We start from the raw sequence: 20,919 nt of genomic DNA, 5'->3' as shown, positions 1-20,919 counted from the left end.
CTGTTTTGGTAACATGGCTGGCAGGTAACATCCTATGATGAAAAGCACTACATAAAGCATTCATACTCCTTAAAAAAAAAAGTTAATATATTGGCTAACAGGTTAAATGTTTTTCTATAACTGCTTTAAAAGCAGGTGGTAGCTGATAGAAAAAAGTCCATGGTTCATTGAAAACATAGTATTTAAAAAAAATAATTAAATGAATCATGACGTGCCACCTCAGAAATCTTGTATAAAAACGTTTCTCACACATTGCTTCCTTCATCTAAATGAAAAAAATGTTTCCTTTGGCTTATTAATACTGTAATATTAATTTAATTATACTAACACTTTTACTTCATACTGTTAAGGTTTCATGCACAAGCACCTTTTAACGTCATGTCTGCCTGTGATCTAATATGATGGCTCTGCTTCTTTTCAGTTGTATAGTAGATGGTAATGGTGGAGAACCTTGTGATGACGATCCTCCTTAATATGAGCTGAAACATTTCATTCTTTAATGGTTTTTTCCTGTTTCTTTCTTAGCATATCCAATATCTGGATCAAAACACTGTATTTAGTATATTTAATAAAAAAGGATTATTTGTCTAAAAAAATTAATACCTAAAAAGTCTATAATTTGCCAATAATGTATATTACTCAAACTTGACAGTATTTTTATGTTTTATTTTTCATTGCTAAGGATTACTACTTTTGCTATTGTGTTTTCATAATAAACTATATAAATAGTTGATTTTTCTGGGCTCACGATGCGTGTTCAGTCTTTTGTTTGAACTTGCTAGCACAGTGAAGAAATGTGTAAATCAACACTATATAATTTTCTTTGGAAATGGAAAAACCAAAATCCTGGCAATGTTTGAACTTATATTTGGCTAATTCACCCAGACAATAACTTTAAAACTTTCTTTTAGTCAGACTGTGTAGAATTATTTTGCTTAAGTATATTTTTGCCTTTTTACCTGTTCACTGAATTCTATGAAATTTTCAGTGGAAGAAAATAGAATAACTGCTGAATTAAGCTGACAGTTTATTTCAACTATAAGTACATAAAAACTCTTAACTCACTTCTGTAAATAAGTCAGTTCATTGAAAAACTGTCTTGTATATGGTAGGTGAATGTGAGCATGCAGTGGTGTACAAAACACTAATGATTTTTTCTTTTTTCTTTTGATATAGCACCATTGAACCTCTATATTTCACTTACGGAATCTTATTTGCCTGTGGGTGCTCATTTGCGTACCAGCCATCCTTGGTCATTCTCGGGCAGTATTTCAAGCAACGCCTTGGACTGGTGAATGGCATTGTCACTGCAGGCAGCAGCTTGTTCACCGTGTCACTGCCCTTCCTCTTGAGAGTTTTGATCGATTCTGTTGGCCTATACAACACCTTGCGGGTCCTGTGCATCCTTATGTTTATTTTGTTCCTGGCTGGCTTTACGTACAAACCCCTTATTTCCAATGCCAAAGACAAGGAGGGAGGAAAGAAGGGAAAGTTCAGATTTCCTCCTGAAAAAAAGATTTGCAATTTCTCCGTTTTCAAAGTTCTCAGTTACCGAATCTGGGCTTTTGGGATCCCAGCTGCACTTTTTGGATACTTTGTGCCTTATGTTCATTTGGTAAGTGCATGTTTCTTCCTGCATACGATGTGTTTAAAACTACAGCTATTTCCCTTTGTGTTATGGAGTAAGAAAATGATAGGTGATAGCAATATTTAAAGCGCAATTTGTGTTGGGGAGGAACTTGAAATCATTATTTGTGATCATAAGAGATTCCTGGGCTCTAATCAGAACTATTAGTTGAGTCACTTAAAATTTTAGTTCCTTGTTCTCAAAGGTTTAAAATACTTTAACCATGAAAAGAGACATTTGAAAAGTATTCTGTACTATTCCGAAGAGAATTCTTTATTTTGGTACTCGGCTGCGTACATTGCCAATGATACTTGTGCATTTCAGAGCAATAATGGAAGGAGTAAATGACAGAAAACACATAAAACATATAATTTTTGTTCCTTTAAATTGAGGTATGTTTGTTAAAACGCGTGTTTTTACAGTATATTTTATTGACCATTTTCCAGATTTATTAAAAGCAAAATACTTGGAATTTCCTGTTATCTGGTGCTTCTAGTTGCCAGTTCAGCTGGTTTTTATTGCTGTCTGTAGTAACTGATAGAGCTTTAGCTTCTGATGATGGGGAAGCTGCAAATCGGACAATTTTTATACATGTACTAAAGTTAATTTTTTTCCCTACAGAATATTTTTTTTTCCATAGTACGCTGTTAATCTAAGAAATTCTGATGCAACTGGGAGATGCATTACATAAAATGTTATCTGGCTGGCACTCATTGCACTGCTTAAATGGTGAATTGTTTTTGAATGGCTTCCTGGTGGTGCTGTCTAAACTGAAGTGGTGCAAACCAAAATGCTTAAAAGAGAAAGGGGGGAAAAAAGTCCAGAACCTGCAATGGAGTCCTCTATTTAGACCATTACACATCCTCATATTCAAGAGTATTTGACAAAAGGCATGGACTAGCAGAACTAGTACCTACTATAAATATTAACATGATCCTTCTGTTTTCATTATTAACCCATGAAAGAACAGTAAGATTAATGATAATAAATGTCCGGAATTCTGTCAAAAATCTTCAACTCCTTAAAAGCCCATGGGTTTGTATGCAATATAGCAAGTGGTGTCACTGCTTTCTGGTAATACACTGGTTAGACTACTGACTCAGCGTCAGAAATTTATTTTAAAAATTACCTAAGGTGGCGGCTGGTTTGTTTTTGAGCAGCTGTAAACTGACTTTTATTCATGGCTAGCTCTTGTTACTTAGTTTTTAATCATGTAGATCTTATTCTATAACACTCAGAATTAGACTATTTCAAAGGACAATATAATCGGATGAGTAGGCTATTGTGACATCTTACGCTGTTTCCCCATAAGTTTTGTAAAGATGTTTTGAAATAGAAGTGTTCAGAGTGCAGGGGAAGTGTTTTAGAGAAATCTATTGGATAGATTGTAAATAATCATTAATACTTGCAAAGAAGTGAAGATCAAGGCTATATACTCAGTCACACAGAACCTCTAAAATACATTTATTTAACAAAAAGCTTGTAATTTTTTTACCAAAGTGCTTGTATGAATGCTTCTTATTTCTAGATTGGACTAAAGCTCCTGGTCAACTTGTAGAGGACAAAACCCATTGTACCTTTTTTAGTATTATATATTTTTGTAGTGTGCTTCCCCCCCCCCCCCCCCCCCCCCCCCCAAATATCAGATTGGCACAAATTCTTATTGTGAAATACAGCTCCAGTACATGAAGACAACTTGATCAAGGCTGTTTCTAATATAATGTTTGATAACACTATAAAACCATTCCAAAGTACAGTTAGAATGTAATATTTTAAAGATTACCTCAAAATTATAGGAAGAGATTTAAATTCCAGCTTTCTTTCTTGCTCAGAGATTCAGAGGAACCATGAAGCTTAACTATTTGTAACATAATATCTTCAATGGTAGTCAGTTTGCTTTGTATGCCGCTTTTGAGAGGGGGAAGCTTTACCAGCTCTTAGGAGCTCTTCACTGATAAGGCTTATTATCAAAACCCCTTCCTGAAACCCACAAGTTTTTGTTTTAATTTACTTGTCTCTAAATACTCAATTTTACTGTGTAATTCTCTGGTCCTCCTGTAAACCAGAGAGGAAAATCTTCTTAAACAATGTATAGTAAGTTCCCACTAGTTTTAAATAAAACCATTCTAAACAAGAAACAGCTTTCATTCTTAGCTTTGCAGTTAGCATTATTAAATGGAAAATAGCTTGATATTTTTTCTTTAATTTTTTAAAATATCTGGTTATTATTCAGATTTCTATCCAAAACTTAATTTAGGTACCTTTCAATATACACAAAGAATCCATGGAGGATCAGGGTACTACTTAACTTGTGTTACATACTCAGGAATCTTGACCATACTCTGAAATTCTTAAAGCCTAAACCAAATTTTGATCAGTGAGTGTTTTAGGGATGGTAAGAAACAGCATGAATTGGAATAAAATTTCATGTGTTTATTTAGACTGATAAGAAACTATGTGGGTACCATTAAGGTCAGATTTCTGTTTGCTTATATGTATGGCTCATTAAGTACTATGTAAATGCTCACTAATCTTTCAGAAAGCGTGACATACAAATAGTTTAATATAATAATCCCTAGCTTTACTAATGTTGAAATGGAAAATTAAAACTTGAATTTCATAAATAGCAGTATTTCCCCTTCCAGAACATGTAAGATTTTTCTAACCTTCAGTCTTGGATAAGTGATCAGGATGAAAAGAGTTTAATACCTGCAGATAATATATTTAAGATTATTTTATAATTCTTTTGTATGTGATTACCAAGGATGGATACATACTCAGTAGCAGAAATCTTTGACAGAAAGCTGGAGTTCGAATCACTGGGTTGGAGGATAAAGTCGTAGAACTAACAATAAACTTGCTGCTTGGAGCTTAAAGAATGAAGTGTTCTTGCAGCTAAATGCACCACTTATGTAATTAATTTTACGTAAACCTAAACTCATTCAAGGATTTAGGTTTACTTCTAGAACGAAGCAAACGCTCATCCCTCTAACTCAAATGTAATAATTTCAAAAAGAAGGGGAAATCTTTTCAACTGAAAGAAGTATTTCTTTTTAGAAAATATGCATAAGTGAAGAACCATAGCATTAATTGCTGGTGGGCAATGATGTATGCTGGGGGGATTATTTAAAACCTTAGAAAGGTCTCTGTAGATCTGTATTTGAGGAAGTGCATAGATCAGTGTTCATGAAAGAACAGCATGGATTCTGCCCTTCAACACAGATACTTTAACTCCAGTAGATAGCTCTGGACTCTCTTATCCTAGTTTTGTCTGCTTTGATAAAAAACCCCCACATTTTCATGTACTTCTGGAAGTACATAAAAATATGCAATTCCAGATAAGTCAAAGGCTATAAGAAAAAAACCCAAAACTTTTTGCTGATACATCTACCAAACCAGGGATTACTTTCCTCAGCTTTTGCAAATGAAAATTACTATTGTTCCATTATTCATTGCATTTTTAAAATTGTAGCAATACTGGAAAAGGGATATGATACTTGGACTAATAGCCAGACTGCTAGAATGGGATGCTGGTTGCAAGTGCCCTAAGAAAAAAAAACCACTTATACATGGAGCCTTATGCCCACAACTCTTAGCCCTCGGATCTGGTTCCTGTACTTATCAAGTCCCATTTTTCCTACCTGGAAATGCAGCTTCTGCCAGAGTGGTGGGTGCTCTTGACCATATGATGAAACACAGATATCACAGGCCCTACTGGTTAGGGTTGCTGTGTGTCACCACTTGGGTCCATGGTAACTGGAGGTTGCAGACTTGGTGTGCTCCAGTCACTGCACCCCAACTGCTGTCTGCCAGCTTGGCACAGTGGAGGAGCTCCTAAGGTCCCAGGCAGGGTCTCTGAGTGCTCCTGAGGCCATTCTGTTTGTGTCTCTTGTGTTTTCTGAAGTGTATTGAAAGCGAAGATGCATATTGTGAAACTTGGAGTAGGAAATAAAAGCTCATTTTGGGCTTTGAAATAATAGAACCAGCCAGGTCTTTGGAATTTTAACCAGCTGCACTGTATTTGCTAGATAAGAGTAAAAGCTTGATAAACCACAGAAAATAACCTGCTTGTGAACTAGACTCTGGCTAATATTAAACAAATCAACAAATTAATTATATGGCATGCTAGATAGGATTCATATCAAGGAGCTGGCAAGAATTACCAGTCCCTGACTGGTAGATATCAGCTGCATGTAAAATAGGCATCATATTCCTTTTGGCTCTTGCAAGGGCGGACCGAAAAGGGAGAGCTTTTCTTATCCCAGTTTAATTGGTCCCAAATTCCATTAGTACGTGTTCCATTCCATGTGATTTGGGGGAATTGCGTTGGGAGAAATACTATAAATAGGTTTTGACTTAATTGTATTATACACTTTTTAAATTCAGATTGTTGAAGAGCAAACTGATAATTCATAGGATTACTAAATCAAACATTCATTTTTCCTCTCAATTTTCAAAACAGTCTAAACTGCAGTGATTGAGAGTTTTTTCTTTTGATGTCTCTCTGAAATATGCAAATGGCCAAATAAAAATTCAGGTTTGAATTGTGAGTTCACAACAGAAATCTGTCAGATATATGCAAAACACTCTTTTCAAGTTGTTTTTAATAAGTACTATCTCACAAGGAAATGTTTAAGTGTATTTGAAAGAAAGTATACCTTGTCTCTGTGCGACTTGTCCTGTGCTTGTTCTTCTAATAAACAGAGAACTTCTGTTTTTCAGGAATCGGTATAATGTTAAGCATTTAGTGCTGGTCTCTTATCCTTTAAAAAAGTATGTACTTAATCAGAATCATAAATCCTTAATTCTTATGAGCTTGTTAGGTCAATTAGACCAACACAATAAAAATGTGTGTTGATAAAGTTTACCTTTCTAAGTCTAAATCTTCTTTTTTAAAGAAACCACATACTCTTAAAGAATGGCTAGATCTATTTGAAAATTAAGCTTATCGTTTAAATATGGTTGTATACAAACTACCCATTAATTGATAAGCAATGTGAAAGTTACCATAACACTGACTGTACTCTTAAAACTTCAGAATAGTTCAGAAAAAATAGATTTCAATATTTCTCACCCTGCTTTGCTGCCTATTTCTTAATTTACTGTGTAAATCTGACTTCTTTTGATGTTTATCCATGTTCATATTCCATGATGGGTACATAGTTGCATATGTAGAGATTTTTGGTTTAGCAGTAGCTATGTGGAGTGCATGTGTTCTGTGTCTGTGTGCTTCATCCTTAAGATATGAAAAAATGGGGTGTGCCTGGCGACTTTTTCCAACAACTTCCTTGGGAGAATCTGTCTTGGGAGACAGATTTAAATACTGGATTTATTCTCCTCCATAAATAGATACTGAAGATTCAGTGTCTCATTGCTTCTCTGAATCTGCACATGCCAGGAATAGGTTCAGCTGGACCTCTAAGGAAACAGGGAAGTGAGACTGCAGACTTAACGTTTGGAAAAAATAGGTAGATGGTGCCTCAGATTCTAGAAACTGGCACTGAGAAACAAAGCATCACCTGGGACTCTGCTCGAAGATTTTCATCAACTGTATTGGAAAAGAAAATGCATCTCACAATGAAAAGTAAAAGTGGCTCTGCTGGCATCTTATTTGAGAATACCAGATTTGCTGGCTCTGGTAAATTGCCTTTTCAGATTCTTGGGGAAATTTTGTAACAATGAAGTGGAGGTTTAGCCTCTAAATAAGCCTGTCTGCCAGCAGTGGACACTGTGTAGCAGTATTTCACTGGGGAAATAAACATGTAAGGTGGTGTATATGTCCTCTGTGATGCTGTGCTTTGTGGTATGAAAACCAGGAATACATTGTGTTTGGAAGAATTCAGAGGAGATTCTTTGCTCCCCATGGTATTGTATGTTGCATGAAGGTAATCAGTTTAGCTGCCTTCTCTTTTTATAGACCTTAGGAATGGCTGGGAAGAAGTGCCAGTGATGACAAAGCATTCTTACCAGGCCAGTAATCCCCTGCTCTGCTCAGTTCACAACCAGCTGTGACAGATCGAGTACCTTACTGTGTTTCCTTTTGGAGACTACTTGGCCTGTTTTGATGTCATTACCCAACATCTTGGGTAGTCATCTTGGGCTCTCTTTCATCTGGATGATCCTTCCAGTTCAGTTAACTTCCTATTCATTACCTTCCGTGGTCTTTCAGCTGTCCTTCCAATGGTGTCTTTTACAATAGGAAGTTTCCTGGGAAACAGGAAATTACTCACTTTCATTTCCAAAAAATAATAGGTTTGGAGAAACCTGTTCATCGGCAAACTGAAGTTAAATGTAACTGAGAGATTGGTTCTTCTGTCTTAATTTTCGGAATTCAACATTTCCATTGTATTACCACATGTGTGAAGTTCCTTAGTTTGTGTTAGGTCAAAACCATTAACAATACCAGGGCCTTTGTCATTTGAATTATTGACAGCTTTGAGGATTTTAACCAAGGTCTTTGAGGTAGCTGACTAATACAGACAGATCTTTTCTACAGAAAATATTTAGTGGTGAAATATTTAGAGACCTGATCAAAGAGCTCAGTAGGGTTTTTTTTAAACCCTTGGAAGTCAAACCTTGCATAATGAAGGTTATGGTGGCCTCTTTGGTTTCCACATTTGCAAGGGCGTATGTCTCGTGCAGTAAGTTCTAGAGCCTGTTCAGGCTTGCAGATCAAAACACGACTGAAAATGTACATTGTGCCACATGTCAGGCTACATCTGTGATCACATATGGGCTGCTGAAGGTTGGCCTGTTCTCCACGGGCAGGTATTTTTATATATATATATATATATATATATATATGCTTCTGCCTTCTTTAAATTCTAGAAAAGTTTAGTAGGTGTCTGGGGTGGATCACCTTCTGACATCCAGGGCAACTAATTCATTGGGCGAAGCTCACTGGTTTTAGTGACAGATACAGTGCCCTCTAATTGTAAGCTGTCTTTCAGAACTCATGAATCTGTTCTCCAGACAATCTCTGGACTTAAAGATAGCTATAGTCAATACTGCAATTGTACCTTCTGTTATCAGAGAGAAGGTTGTGGTCCTTCTGCTGTATAGGGAAGCTTTAAAGTAATGTGTTTGGATATATCTCATCAGAACAGATGATGGGCACTTAAAGGCTAAATCATTTAGGGAGTCTGCTTCTCAGATGGAAGCTAAACTGCGTTCAAAATGTTCAGCATCCTAACAAGACACACTTTTATTCCTGGGAGGGACATGGAGATGGTTGGAATCTCTGTTCTTATTAGTCATACGAACTTTTTGATGCATATAAACAAACTTATCTTTATAGGATGCATCACCAAATCAGAAAGCTCAGAAAAATGTTAGTCTGTCCTCTGCATGGCTTAGTCTGGCTCCAGATATTCTCTGTTTATTACTTTGATGTTGCTGGGTCTAGAGCTGTGCCCACATAGTCTGTCCTTGGGCAAAAAGTGCTGTCTGCTGGTCTATACTTCCTATGTTTTGCTGGAACATCCATATCATTCCTGTTCTTTGGCTAAGAAAAGTCTTTTTTTCACTTTAGAAACAACATAATGAACAGAAGGACCTGCTGATATGGATTATAGATGATGCAGGTTTTTGTTGCCAGATTTGATTACCCCCCTGTTTCCCTGCTTGCGGTGTAAGATCCTTGCCTTCATGTAATTTAACTGTTTTATCACCTTGGACTGCCTTAAATTGAACCAGGATGATTTGTCCTTCAGCTCTGTTCTTTACCAGCCAGCTATTTTGACTTTTCTCTACCCATTTTTCACTCTGTATCAGTGATGTGCTTTGTTTTTGTTAATAAGAGATCAGATTCTGCTGTGCAAATTCAGTATTTGAACTTTTGCCCCCTAGAACATGTGCCAACAAAAACTGTGTTCCTGTGCAATTAACTTGGAGAAATAAAGAGCCAAGCTCTCATCAGATCCTCGGTATCCACAGTTTTTCTAGGAACTTATGTGAAATTCTTGCTATGTACTTTAAAAACTGTGTTCACTTCCATACACTCAGTTTCTGAAAGGTCTGATTTATTCAGGACAAAACAGTCTCTCTATTCTGCCCATTGAGAAAAATAGCCATGTTCCACTTGTAAACTGTGCCCTCCCCAAGCAAAAGCTTTGGGTCATTAAGAAGAATTATACTGGAAAATATGAAGGGTATAGAAACCACCCAAGCTTCTCTAAGCAGATCTGAGCTGGTGTATTGGGAGAAGCTATAGGATAGTCAGGATGAATCTCATTGCTATAGTTGACGTGCTGCCCAACAAGACCCTAGTCATCATCCATAACACGGCTTACAAATATTTTTGTATGTTTTCAAGCCTCACCTACTGATGTTGTGTTCCTTAAATATTGTCAGGTGTGGCGTCTCTAGACTAGACTCCTCATTTGAGAAACCGATGTTGCTGTCCTTGCAAGAGTGGTTATTCTCATAGACAGTGGTAGTTGCTTTGCATTCTCTGTGGATGCACATGCATCTGCTGAAGGAGCTATAGTAGAAAGGAATTACATACCTTGCAATACGTGAAGCTCTTCAGGTTGTGCGTTCTGCGTGTATAGTCCTAATCTTGCACCTCTCCTGCCTTCAAATCCTATGCCCTGCATTCCACAGTGGAGGCAAACAGAAACACAGATATAATTGCTGTCCTTTATGTCTGAGTGCAAAGCATGATGAAAGGTATGTGTACTGTATGGACTCTCATAACTCAAAAACTCTAAACTTAAACATATATAACACATGCATATCCACAGTAAAGTGCATACACATAGCATATCTTGAAAAAATTCAGTTCTTGTAAGGTAAGTACTGTCTCTCTTTTGTGAACCACTTGTATCATCATAAATATGCTACTTTTAAAATGTGTAAAATAATATTTAATATTAATGGTACGTCTGGATTTTTTTTACTCGAACTGAAAAAAAATCAGCCTCCACCACTACATTCACCTGCTTTTATGGGTTGCTGTTTAAGAAACGTGTTCATTTCTTCATATCTCCTACATCAGTCATTTGTCTGAAGCTTACTATGTCTTTATTTCCCAGAATCTGCTGTTAGTCCATTTTGTAATGATAGGATAGTATCTTTTAAATTATGTCCAGTACTAACAGATAACTGTGTGTCAAACTGATATTTTTCTACACTGTAGATAATCTAAAAAAGTTAAAACTGCAGGTATAGCTGTCAATTTTAGCACTATTACCTTTCTCATCCACTTAATCTACCATGTTTCTGTCTCCAATGGGAGACTAACAAGGCACTGGTTTATAAAGGTCTGATGTAATTAAACAGATATCTCTGAGACCCCAACTCTTCAGTGGCTTCCCATGCTTTACTTGCTTTTCTAATCTTTGCATTTATCTCCCTTCAGATCTCAACATCTGCTGCAGTTTGCCCAGGTTAGTGAAATTTTCCCCCTTTATCCACTTCTGTAGTTATCCTGTGCACCGACTTCTTTCCCAGTATTCATCTGGCAGTATTTATTCTTAGCTAGATTATCCACTTTTGACATTGAGTGGGGTGGTGGGAAAAGAAATAAATTATTTCCTACTTTATACTTGTAATTGTTATGAAAGCATATTTAAACTATATTTTCCAAATAAGTACTGGATAAGAATAAAAATCATAAGTACAGAAAGAATAGAAACTGAAAAAAATAAAACAAATATTTTTTTAGAAGTAAAAGTGAATGAAAGATTACAAAAAATATTTTAGGTAGTAGGTATACTCAGGTGTAAGCAATAAGATGATGTTGAAGGATAAAGAGCAAAGCAGTCTTCCTCAGGTCTGCGCCGCAGTAGCAGATTGAAAGGTCTGAGTTACAATATGATTTCCTTTGTGTTAGTCTCTAACAACACACTAGTTAATGTACTCTTGCGTAATACAAACTCTTCTAATAGCAAACAGTGCATATAGTTCAAAGTCAGATTGAATTATAAAGTGTAAAAGTGTATTCTCTTTTTTTTTTTGTTTTTGAGAATGGTATGTTAATGATAAAGTCAGCATCCTCTTTTTGGATGCTTGAAGCATCTTGACCTAAACTAAACTCTTGAAGCTCCACGAGTGCCCAGAAGCCTGAGATCACAGTTGATGTTTTTTCCTGCTATCCTCATACAGAGTAAAGAAAACTAATCACCAAAATTATGTGAAGAACCTTCCTTCATTCATACACAGAGCAGCTTTTGTGTACAGTTTCTGCTCCAAGAAGAGCTGCATAGAAACCCTCTTTGCTCTTTAAATCCTGTTCGGAGTTGTAAATTATTTTCCATGTGTTCTGAATTTTCAGGCTGTGAGCTATTTCTCAGGTTCTTTTCTGATGATTCAGTTAAAGTTTGTCATTACTATGGAGTGGAATATTTCCTAGGAAAAGGGAGAGGTGGTTTTGGATTGCTCCAGGCAGGAAAGAAAACTGAACGTAAATGTCTGTATCCTGAGTAAGGGCTATATATATCTGTATGAGGAGGGGAGACGATCATCATCATCATCTTTTTGTTGTGTTTTAAATGAAATATGACTACGTGATTCAATTTCTCTGGGCCCTGATCTGGTAGAGATTTGCCAGTGTACTTGGGACTTCCATCTAGAATTAAGACTCTTTCAAGAGCTTTCTTCTGTGTTTCCCAGTGGAATGAGACAGGCACTTCACCCAGCTCTGTGAAAGATGAGGTGATTATGACCATGTCCACAAGTAGATGTCTAATACTGAAATGTTATGGATGCCCTCAGAATTATGTGGCAGCTGAATAAAGGTTTGAGATTCTGTGTTTTGATTTTACTCGCCTAAGTCCTATGGTTTGAAGGAGTCTTGATCTATCTATCACAAGATAGAGACTTGTAACACAAGTAACACAAATTCTCTTGTGGAGTAAGGAAGCAACCGCTCTTAGAAGATGACAGTAGCATTGTAACATGTAGGTAGATGAATCCATCCCTATTTTACTAACCAATTAATTCCCAGTTAGTTGCTTATTGTGTTGTTCTTCAAGATAGGTAAGAAACACAATCTTTATGTTTGTAAATTTTAGAAGGGGCTATTGTAATGAGCTGCTTTTAACACAAATGAGTTGTACAATCTTTTCTGGTAATCTACCAGATTCTACTAGTGAGTTGAAAATCTTACTTGAGGTAACAGCATTATTTTGTAAAATGGAAATCCATCCTTCTGTAAAAGATTTTTGTTCCTGGCTAATTACTTTCACTGATATAAATAAACACTTATTTTCATTCTGATCTTAGTCCAGCTCCCAATGTTTCTCTTTGCCTTTGTCATCTTCCTGTTTGAGTAGTTACAGAACATGAAGTCTCTTCTGATAAGTTTTTCGGCATGGCAGATTTCAGAGACCTTGAATCAGTGTTGTAGCTGTCTTTTAAAAACATTTTTCAAGCTGAGGAGCACTCACCTCACTTGACTTGAAGACCTTTAATTTGACTGACTAGTCCTTACAGTCCAAAGAATAAGTAAGAAGCTTCTCCAGAGAGCAGTTTGGAGCACCAGGGTCAGGCTTCTGAATTGCCTCTCAAAGGATCTATTTTTCTTTTTTTGGTATCTGTTAGGAAGACTAGCTGGCTAAGGCAGACATCTTAAGTTCAGCAGTGAGAAGACATCCTTTTCTGACATGTAAATGCTGTAGCTAACATAATATTCTAATAACTATCTTGCTTGTTGTGTTGTAATGGTGTTAGAACTTCCCTTTTCCCGCTTACTACTTAATTTCATTGGTTAATACATAGTTAGTCCCACTTATTCTCCTGTATAGTCTATTGTTAAGGTTACCTTCAGCTTTGCAGTGAATTGTCAGAAGCTAAATATATGCTTTCTATAAAATTTGTGTAATTAAGCAGAAATAAGGAAGGAAATTAGGTATTTAACTGAAGTAACTTAACTACTAACAGTTCTGAGTTTAAAAAAAAAAATCACTTTTGTTAGCATATCTTTGCACTTATTTCTGGACAAATAGCATATGCTGTTATATTTCTCTTCTCAGTATTCTTTTATTATTTTTATTTTTAAGCTAGGGTAATGAAGCTTGAACTTATTTGTTTGGAAGTCAAGGCCAAGGCATTATCATCACTAGGCAGAACAGTACAATAGATGTATTTTTCATTTTTTAAAGTTGAGGAAGACTAAATGGGTTGTGTAGCAGCAGAGTTGTATTAAAATTTTACTTTAGTATGCTAAATAAAAATCCATACTGTAATATTTTAATGTAATATTGTAGAGAGTATGAACTTGCTATGTTAGGTTTTATTTACTTCACTTCTATTAGCTGCTTTGAGAATCCATCTTAAATTGTGTTTATAGCAATTAGTCAAAGTGCTTGTTTTTTTTTTTTAATAAGTCCAGTGCATTCAATGTTAATCATCAGTGGTCAGTGAAGTATTTTCTTGTTACTTTGCGTATTTGTAGAGGATATCTTAATCCATTGTTTTGATATTCCACAATTTCTTAATCATAGTATATCATGTAATATGGTCAGTTTTAATTACATAAGTTATAACCTGATAACACTTTATCGTATTAGTAAATGCCACACTGATTTGAAAAAGAATTATTTATGTTACATTTTTAAAATTTAAGTGGTGATGTCAGAAAATTCCTTCCTTCAGTCATAAGGTTACTTCTAATCAAATGTGCAGCAGAGTTTTACCAAGCTAAAGCTAAAATAAAAAAGTTTTCAGGTTATAAGACTTAATAAGTATGTATTTGACTATACTAAGATATCCATGAAACACTTCATGAATCATAGAAAATAAGACTGGAGGTATCCCAGTACATTATCCAATTTACGCAGTTTTTTGAGTACAGACTTTCTTTGGTAAAGGACCTTTTTAATTATTTCTCTTTTAAAATCTTTTTTTGTAAGTCATGCTTATAAAATTTCTGCTTATTGCCAGATCTTTCTTTTGGATTCTGTACACATGATCTATGCCTTTAACAATGAGTAATGACCAAAATAGGATATAATAATACAGCTGAGGCCTTACTTGTATGGAGCAGTATGTGAAGGTCGCATTGTGTCATGAATTGATATATTCTATTACTTTTGCAATATGATGACGTTACTAGAATATGCTGAAGTTTAATCTACTAAACTCTCAGTTTTCTTTCTAAAGAGCTGTTGCCAGATCATTCTTCCATCTTTTATTCATACATCTGATTTTTACCTCATGTAGTGTTTTTTGATTATTATTTGCCTCATAATGTTTTTATGGAAACTAATCATATTTATTTCACACTATTGACCGAGACGCCAGGTTGCCAAAATAATTTTTGAATTCCAGTCTCTTTCTTTACAGTGCCTGCAACGCTCATCATTTGATGTAATTTGCAAATTTAAGTATATTGTCTATTTCACTGTCCGTATCATTAATGAAAATGTCAAATAGCAGTAGATTTGGACAGGCTTTTATGGAGCTTTCTTTGGCATATTCAATTTTGCAATGAATTAAAATAGTTAATTTAAATTTAAATAGCTAATAGCTAAAAAAAAGCTAATTAAAAATAGCTTTTCCAAACATTTGAGCATCCATCTTTACAGTTGTTCCATTTAAGTCGTGTGTTCCAAACTGGCTCATAGGAATTGTTTTATCTGAGAGAAATTCAAAATGCTGGCCAAAGTCAATATTTGTTACATCTGCCTTTCCCTCTGTTGTCGAGGCTTGCTATCTACCATGTCATAGAGAGAAATTTGGGTTGTTTGTTTATTTCACAAATCTGTGTTGATCCTTAGCTTATGATGTTACTGTAACTTTCTAGGACTTGCTGATAGTAGCTAATTTTAGACATAGTGGACACTGAGAGTAAGATAGGCCCGGGAAACACTGCTTTAGGGCCACAAGGAATGGAGAGAACTAAAACTGTAAGTTGTGGATTGTAGTCACAAATGAGAATCAACTTTAGAAAGCTAAAAAAGGGTAAGTTATTTGACAATTCGACTCTCAGCCCTCACGTAACACTTCAGTTTTTACATATCCCTGGCTTTATTCCTCATCCTTGTTCTCAGTCATTGTGAGCTTCCCTAGATATGTGTGTGCCTTACCCAAGCCATAACTATCCACCAGTATCCTTGTGCCCGTTTCTTTACACTGTCTCTTGTGGCTCCAATGGGATCCAGTCTCTGTTGGCACCTCCAGGAGCTACTAGTGGAGCATAGGACCTGAAAATATCCTGAGACATGAAGTGGAGTGGAAGAGGGAAAGAGCAGAAGTCATGGACTGTCTTGTGCTGCAGTGTAGGGGTTTTCCCCTATGCTTCAGGCTTTTCTCAGTCCCCAGCGTGTGAATGCAAGAAATTACACTATTCCCCTGAATATCTTTCAGGCCTATCAATTGGCATTCAGTCTCTCAAGAACTGAGAACTGGTTTAATTGCCTTAAAAATGATTAATCCTTTGTGACATTGAGTGTAAAAACTGTTTATTGGGTTAACAACCACTGTCTTGGTTTCTCCAATTTAAGTTTTATGCTATCATTTGCCTATTTCGATCTCTGAGATCATACTCATCCTTCATATGCTCTTGAAGATAACACTTAACGGCTCTGAGATTTTTTTATTATTATTTTGGGCAGATCTCTTCAGGACTAGGTATTTTGTGGGAAAACAAAACAGAAAAAAACCCACAACAAATCAAAAAAACTAACCCAACAAAAAAACCTCCAAACAATTTTAACTATGTAATTGTCAACCTGAGTTTTTCTTAATCTAATCTGAATTCTTAACCTCTTTTATTAAATAGGCTTAACAGGTAACCTGTTAACTGTCATGTTCAATTTTACCTAAGAAATTCAGATTATACTTGTTCTGAATCTTCATGATGTATGGATTATTCTCGTTAATCTACTTTACTTAGTGAAATAATAGAAAATTTCACAATGGCCATATAATAATCACCTTGTTTCTTTAATTCTCTCCTTGTTCGTTATGTAGATGAAATTGACCAGAGACAGAAGTATTATCAGTGTTGTGGCAAGTATGTAAACAGGAATTATCTTGACTATGTATATATGCATATTTTTGTCATGTGAAGAAACTTAATTTCTAAAAAATGCTACTTTAGCCATCTCAAGATGCTGGCACTTCCTTAAAAATGGATCTGCATTAGGTATTAGTAATGTTATTTCATGTCTCTTAACATGAAGTACATCATTTCAGTAGATATTCAGGTTGGTGCTGGTTTGTTTGCTAGTTTTGGGCTCATCAGTAAAAGTTTCTTTAGTGGAGTCTGGACCAGAAATGTATTTGCATTAAATGGTCTTCCCTGTGCCTAGTATCATACAGTTCTCTGGCAAGTTTCTTTCTCTGATTCCCACCCCCCATTTTTCTGGTGAGTCCTTATGTTAGAGGATAAACATTCACTTGTACAGAGTTACTTTATGTTCTGTTTTTCAGCACCTCCTGAGAATTTCAGTCTTCTAGTGACAGTTCACTGCGAAGTTCTTGATATATCTTTATCAAGCACTATTTAGCATTTTTCTATAGGCCGTTGAAGGAATCTGCTTGTTCGGGAAGGTAGTTGACTTGTTCATTGAAGGAAGGCTGCCGTGTGACGCCACTAACAGTACAGTAAGATCTGTATGTTGTCTGTGAGGCTGTTCTCAGAAGATGTGTGTGAAATAAACAGCTTTTAGTTTTCTGATATTTTGAGGATCTAATCGTAGTCTTGAAGATGAGCACCAATATAATTCTTAACACCCAGTCCGGTTGTGTTCTGTCATTTGCTAATACCCTTACTTAGACATGCACTTAATTTATTTTTGTCTTTTGTCTCTTTTTGCACTTACAGCTTGGGGGAAAAAGATTCTTTACTAATGGAATGACAAGGCTGTCTTGTCTTCTAATAATACTGAATAGGTTTTTTTGAAGGCCATGGTAATAATAAGCAAACCAATAAATCATGGAGGTATTGCCATGCCTGGATTGATGGTTAAGTCTCATACATTATACAAGTCTAGAATTATTTTGTGTGTTTGGATTTAAAATTGTTGCATGGCTAAGAGGGCCAATTAGTACTGAAAAAACAATATTATTAAAAACGGTTCTGGATATTACAAGTGCTTACACCTCAGGGCAGATTCCATGCCATGAGCACTATGATAGATTCATTCTCTGATCATACTTTTTTCATGTAAGGTTATGTTTTAGACTCAACTGACACCTTATGCAAAGCTTCATCTTTGTTACTTACAGACATGGTTTACCACTTTGCATTCCAAGGAAGTGCAGTTTTGCCTGGATTTCTATAGAAGTTGTACATTTCTGAAAAGCATTAAGAATGAAAAGTTTGTGTAGGCCATCCTTTTTCTTTTCCTGTCTGAGAAAGAAAAGTCAAAACCAAAAGAAACCCTCTTAGCTCTTTCAGGAAACTGTTAATTTGGAGCAGTTAGGAATAGTATCTCCAATTTATGAATGGTACCAGCAGTACTCTGCAAATACTTCCTTTTATCCTTACACTGGTTCTGAATGAGCGTGTCAAACATCAAGACTTGAAGAAAATGCTAGTTTTTATGTGCTGAAACTTTTCTAGGTTATATATTGCTGTTGGCCATATCTTTCGGTGTGAAAGAGATTGCATTGTATTTAGCCTACTAAAGCTTTACTTGACTGGGAATTCCCAAAATGGAATATACACAGGAGGAAAGCAGTTGACAGAAAGAACTATTTCTTACTAGTTCAGTACCACTTCGTTCAGATTCAGGTTCTTTGTGTTTGGAAAAAGGAATTGGAGCTATACTCAGACTGCTCTCTCTATCTTTGATTCAGTGCATGAATACAGCTGAAATGTGTGGGTGTGTTGAATGGAAGATCATGGGAGAATCTGGGTCTTGGTTGGATGGAGAGAGGTTAGCCAAGACTTTGTATCTGAAAGCATTCCAGCCACTACTAAGTGTCTAATCTTTACTCTAGTCTTATCCTAATAGTAATGAGACTTTGGACAATAAGATCTGTTTGTATGCATTACCCTGAAAATAGAGTGCAAGGATATAAGTTAAAATTCTGGTGCCAGGGATGCATTCAGTTATATTGTCTACTGTCTATGTCTTGATTTAGAAAATGGGATTGTACAAAGATAACTTACTTTAAAATAATAAAGAAGCCATGCTAGTCTGGAAAATCTTGTTCTGGTTGGCTTAGGCAAAATTACAGGCCTTTTCTACATTTGGGACCTGCAATTCAGCATGCACACAGCTCTAATGAGAGTGAAGAGCTAACTACCTTACTGAAAAGGGGCAAAGCCCATAGGGAAATGCTTTGGCCTTTGTTTGCTGTGGGCCTGGGTCCCCATTTGACTGCTGTAGATAATGCCTAAGGAGTCATATAATTACAGCCTCTGTAGCTCTTCAATGACAAGAGTGTTAATGCAAGATAATGCTGCCTGAGAAGGTTCACAAGTAATTGCCCATCATGGGATTTTTGAGTTGTTCTATCAGTTAAATATCTTTGGGAATCTGAATCTCGTTTAAGCTACTTCATAGTAAATACATATATTTACCCTATAGTTACAAGAGATGTTGTTAAGTCCATAATGAGTTAGCATTTACAGTACTGAATTAGTCCTGAATCACTGTGTTTTCAGGTATTCAATTAATAATCCTGCTGTTACTTACAGCTTATTTAGTGACTGTTTCACTGAAGATTGAATATGCTGCTAAGGATCAGAGGGTCAGTTCTGAGATCAGACCAGGTTGCTCAGGGCTCTGTGCTCTTGGGTCTGGAAAACCTCTAAGGAAAGAGACTGAACAAGCTCTCTGGGCAGCCTGTGCCACTTCGTACTGCCCTCCTGGGGAAAAAGTTTTTCCTTACATCTCGTTGGAAACTCTCTATAACGTTATGTTGTGCTTAAGAGAAATATAAGCTGAAAAAATAAATGCTAGTTTAGATATTTGAAGGTTGAGATGAGTAGTGGTTATTTTTCTACTTAAGGAGTTGATTGAATCCAATATTTTCTCCCATTGATCTAAGAGGACAGCATTTCACCCTCAAAGCTGCTTTGAGAAATTCAGCTACTCAGTTGCAGGTGCAGGGTTAATAGTTATCTAGACTTAGGGCTTTATCTTACCTCTTGAAAAGCCTCTGGGGAGTGGATGAATCAGGTCTCCTAATTGAACAAGCTAGAGGCTGCAGAAACATGGAAGTGGAACAGGTGACAAGAATGGCAGAAAATACCTTGGCTTCTCTTGCTGGCTGGGCTAGCAGGTGTTGACAGGCACATAAAGGTAGGGGTGGGAAAACTGTCAGCTTTTCCTATTCTCACCTTTGACAGAACGGGAATAAATAGAACAACTTATCTTTTATGTTCAAATATAATTCCAGAAGAAACATTTCATCAGATTCTATTCCCAAGTGTGTCTTAAATACCAAAGAAAAAAAAAATAACCTCAAAAATAGAAAGAGCAAGCATCTGTCTTTAACTGGAGTTAGAAGTTATTCTTCAAAAACAAAACAAAACCACTAACCCTTATTTTTTATTTCCTTTCTGACAAAATAAATTGGACAAATTAATATTAGCTTTAATAGACTTTCTGTGACATGTAAGCAAAATTGAACTGATTTTATACTTAAGAAAATCACCATCACTCAGCAAATCCTGTTTATGTTAGGGGAGGGGGAAAAAAGACTCTACTTGTGTATTCACACTCTGGCCAGGAAAGAATCTTGACTCTTTTGCTTTTGAAGTATTTAGTAAAACTGGACCCTTTCATTTTATAGTTAAGAGATTAAGGGTTCTCTAGTTTGAAGTGATACCACATAATCAGAATTAATAACAGAAATTGGTGTTCTGAATAGCAGCTTTTGCTATCCAGGTCTGTCGGCTTGTGGTCACCTTTTCTCTCAAATGCTTTTACTACATCTTTACTCGAAATCAGTTTCTTCTATTTGTTTCTTTACACTTCAGAGTCTTCACAGTTTGTTGTTCAGAACTAGTTATGAGCACAGAGATTGCAGGACTATGCAAATGATTTCTACATCTTCTAATGCTCATTTTGGCATATTTGGTATTGCCAAGCGTGTTTCAAAAAGTGATTGTGCAAAACTTTCTTATGGGAAATTTCTGGTCTTCGTGGTTGATTAAAAAAAAAAAGAAACCAAACAAAACCAAACAATAAACAAACCCAAAACAACACAAACAAACAAACCCATGGAACCAGAGAGTATAAGAAATCCAAATCCATCAATCCAGTCTTATGTTGTTTTTTTTTTTTTTAAAAAACATGATTGGAAGGGTTAGAATTACTGATGCTGGTAGTTCACAATACTGTGATTGATGGTCTGGTGTCAGGACCAGTAAAGCAGGTGTCTGCTTT

General features: G+C 36.0%; 1 protein-coding gene across 3 annotated transcripts in view; it reads left to right on the top strand.

The window, feature by feature from the left end:
* SLC16A10 (solute carrier family 16 member 10) overlaps positions 1 to 20,919 on the top strand; it is a 77,274-nt gene that overhangs the window by 44,526 nt on the left and 11,829 nt on the right. For all 3 annotated transcript variants that reach the window (XM_054197322.1, XM_054197320.1, XM_054197321.1), the window contains one exon: positions 1,177 to 1,615. In XM_054197322.1, the coding sequence (XP_054053297.1) occupies positions 1,177 to 1,615 (439 nt within the window). The remainder of the gene's footprint in view (positions 1 to 1,176; positions 1,616 to 20,919) is intronic.

Source organism: Rissa tridactyla, chromosome 3, assembly GCF_028500815.1.
Source record: "Rissa tridactyla isolate bRisTri1 chromosome 3, bRisTri1.patW.cur.20221130, whole genome shotgun sequence".
Taxonomy (NCBI): domain Eukaryota; kingdom Metazoa; phylum Chordata; class Aves; order Charadriiformes; family Laridae; genus Rissa; species Rissa tridactyla.
This window is presented reverse-complemented; position numbering and strand designations above follow the sequence as displayed.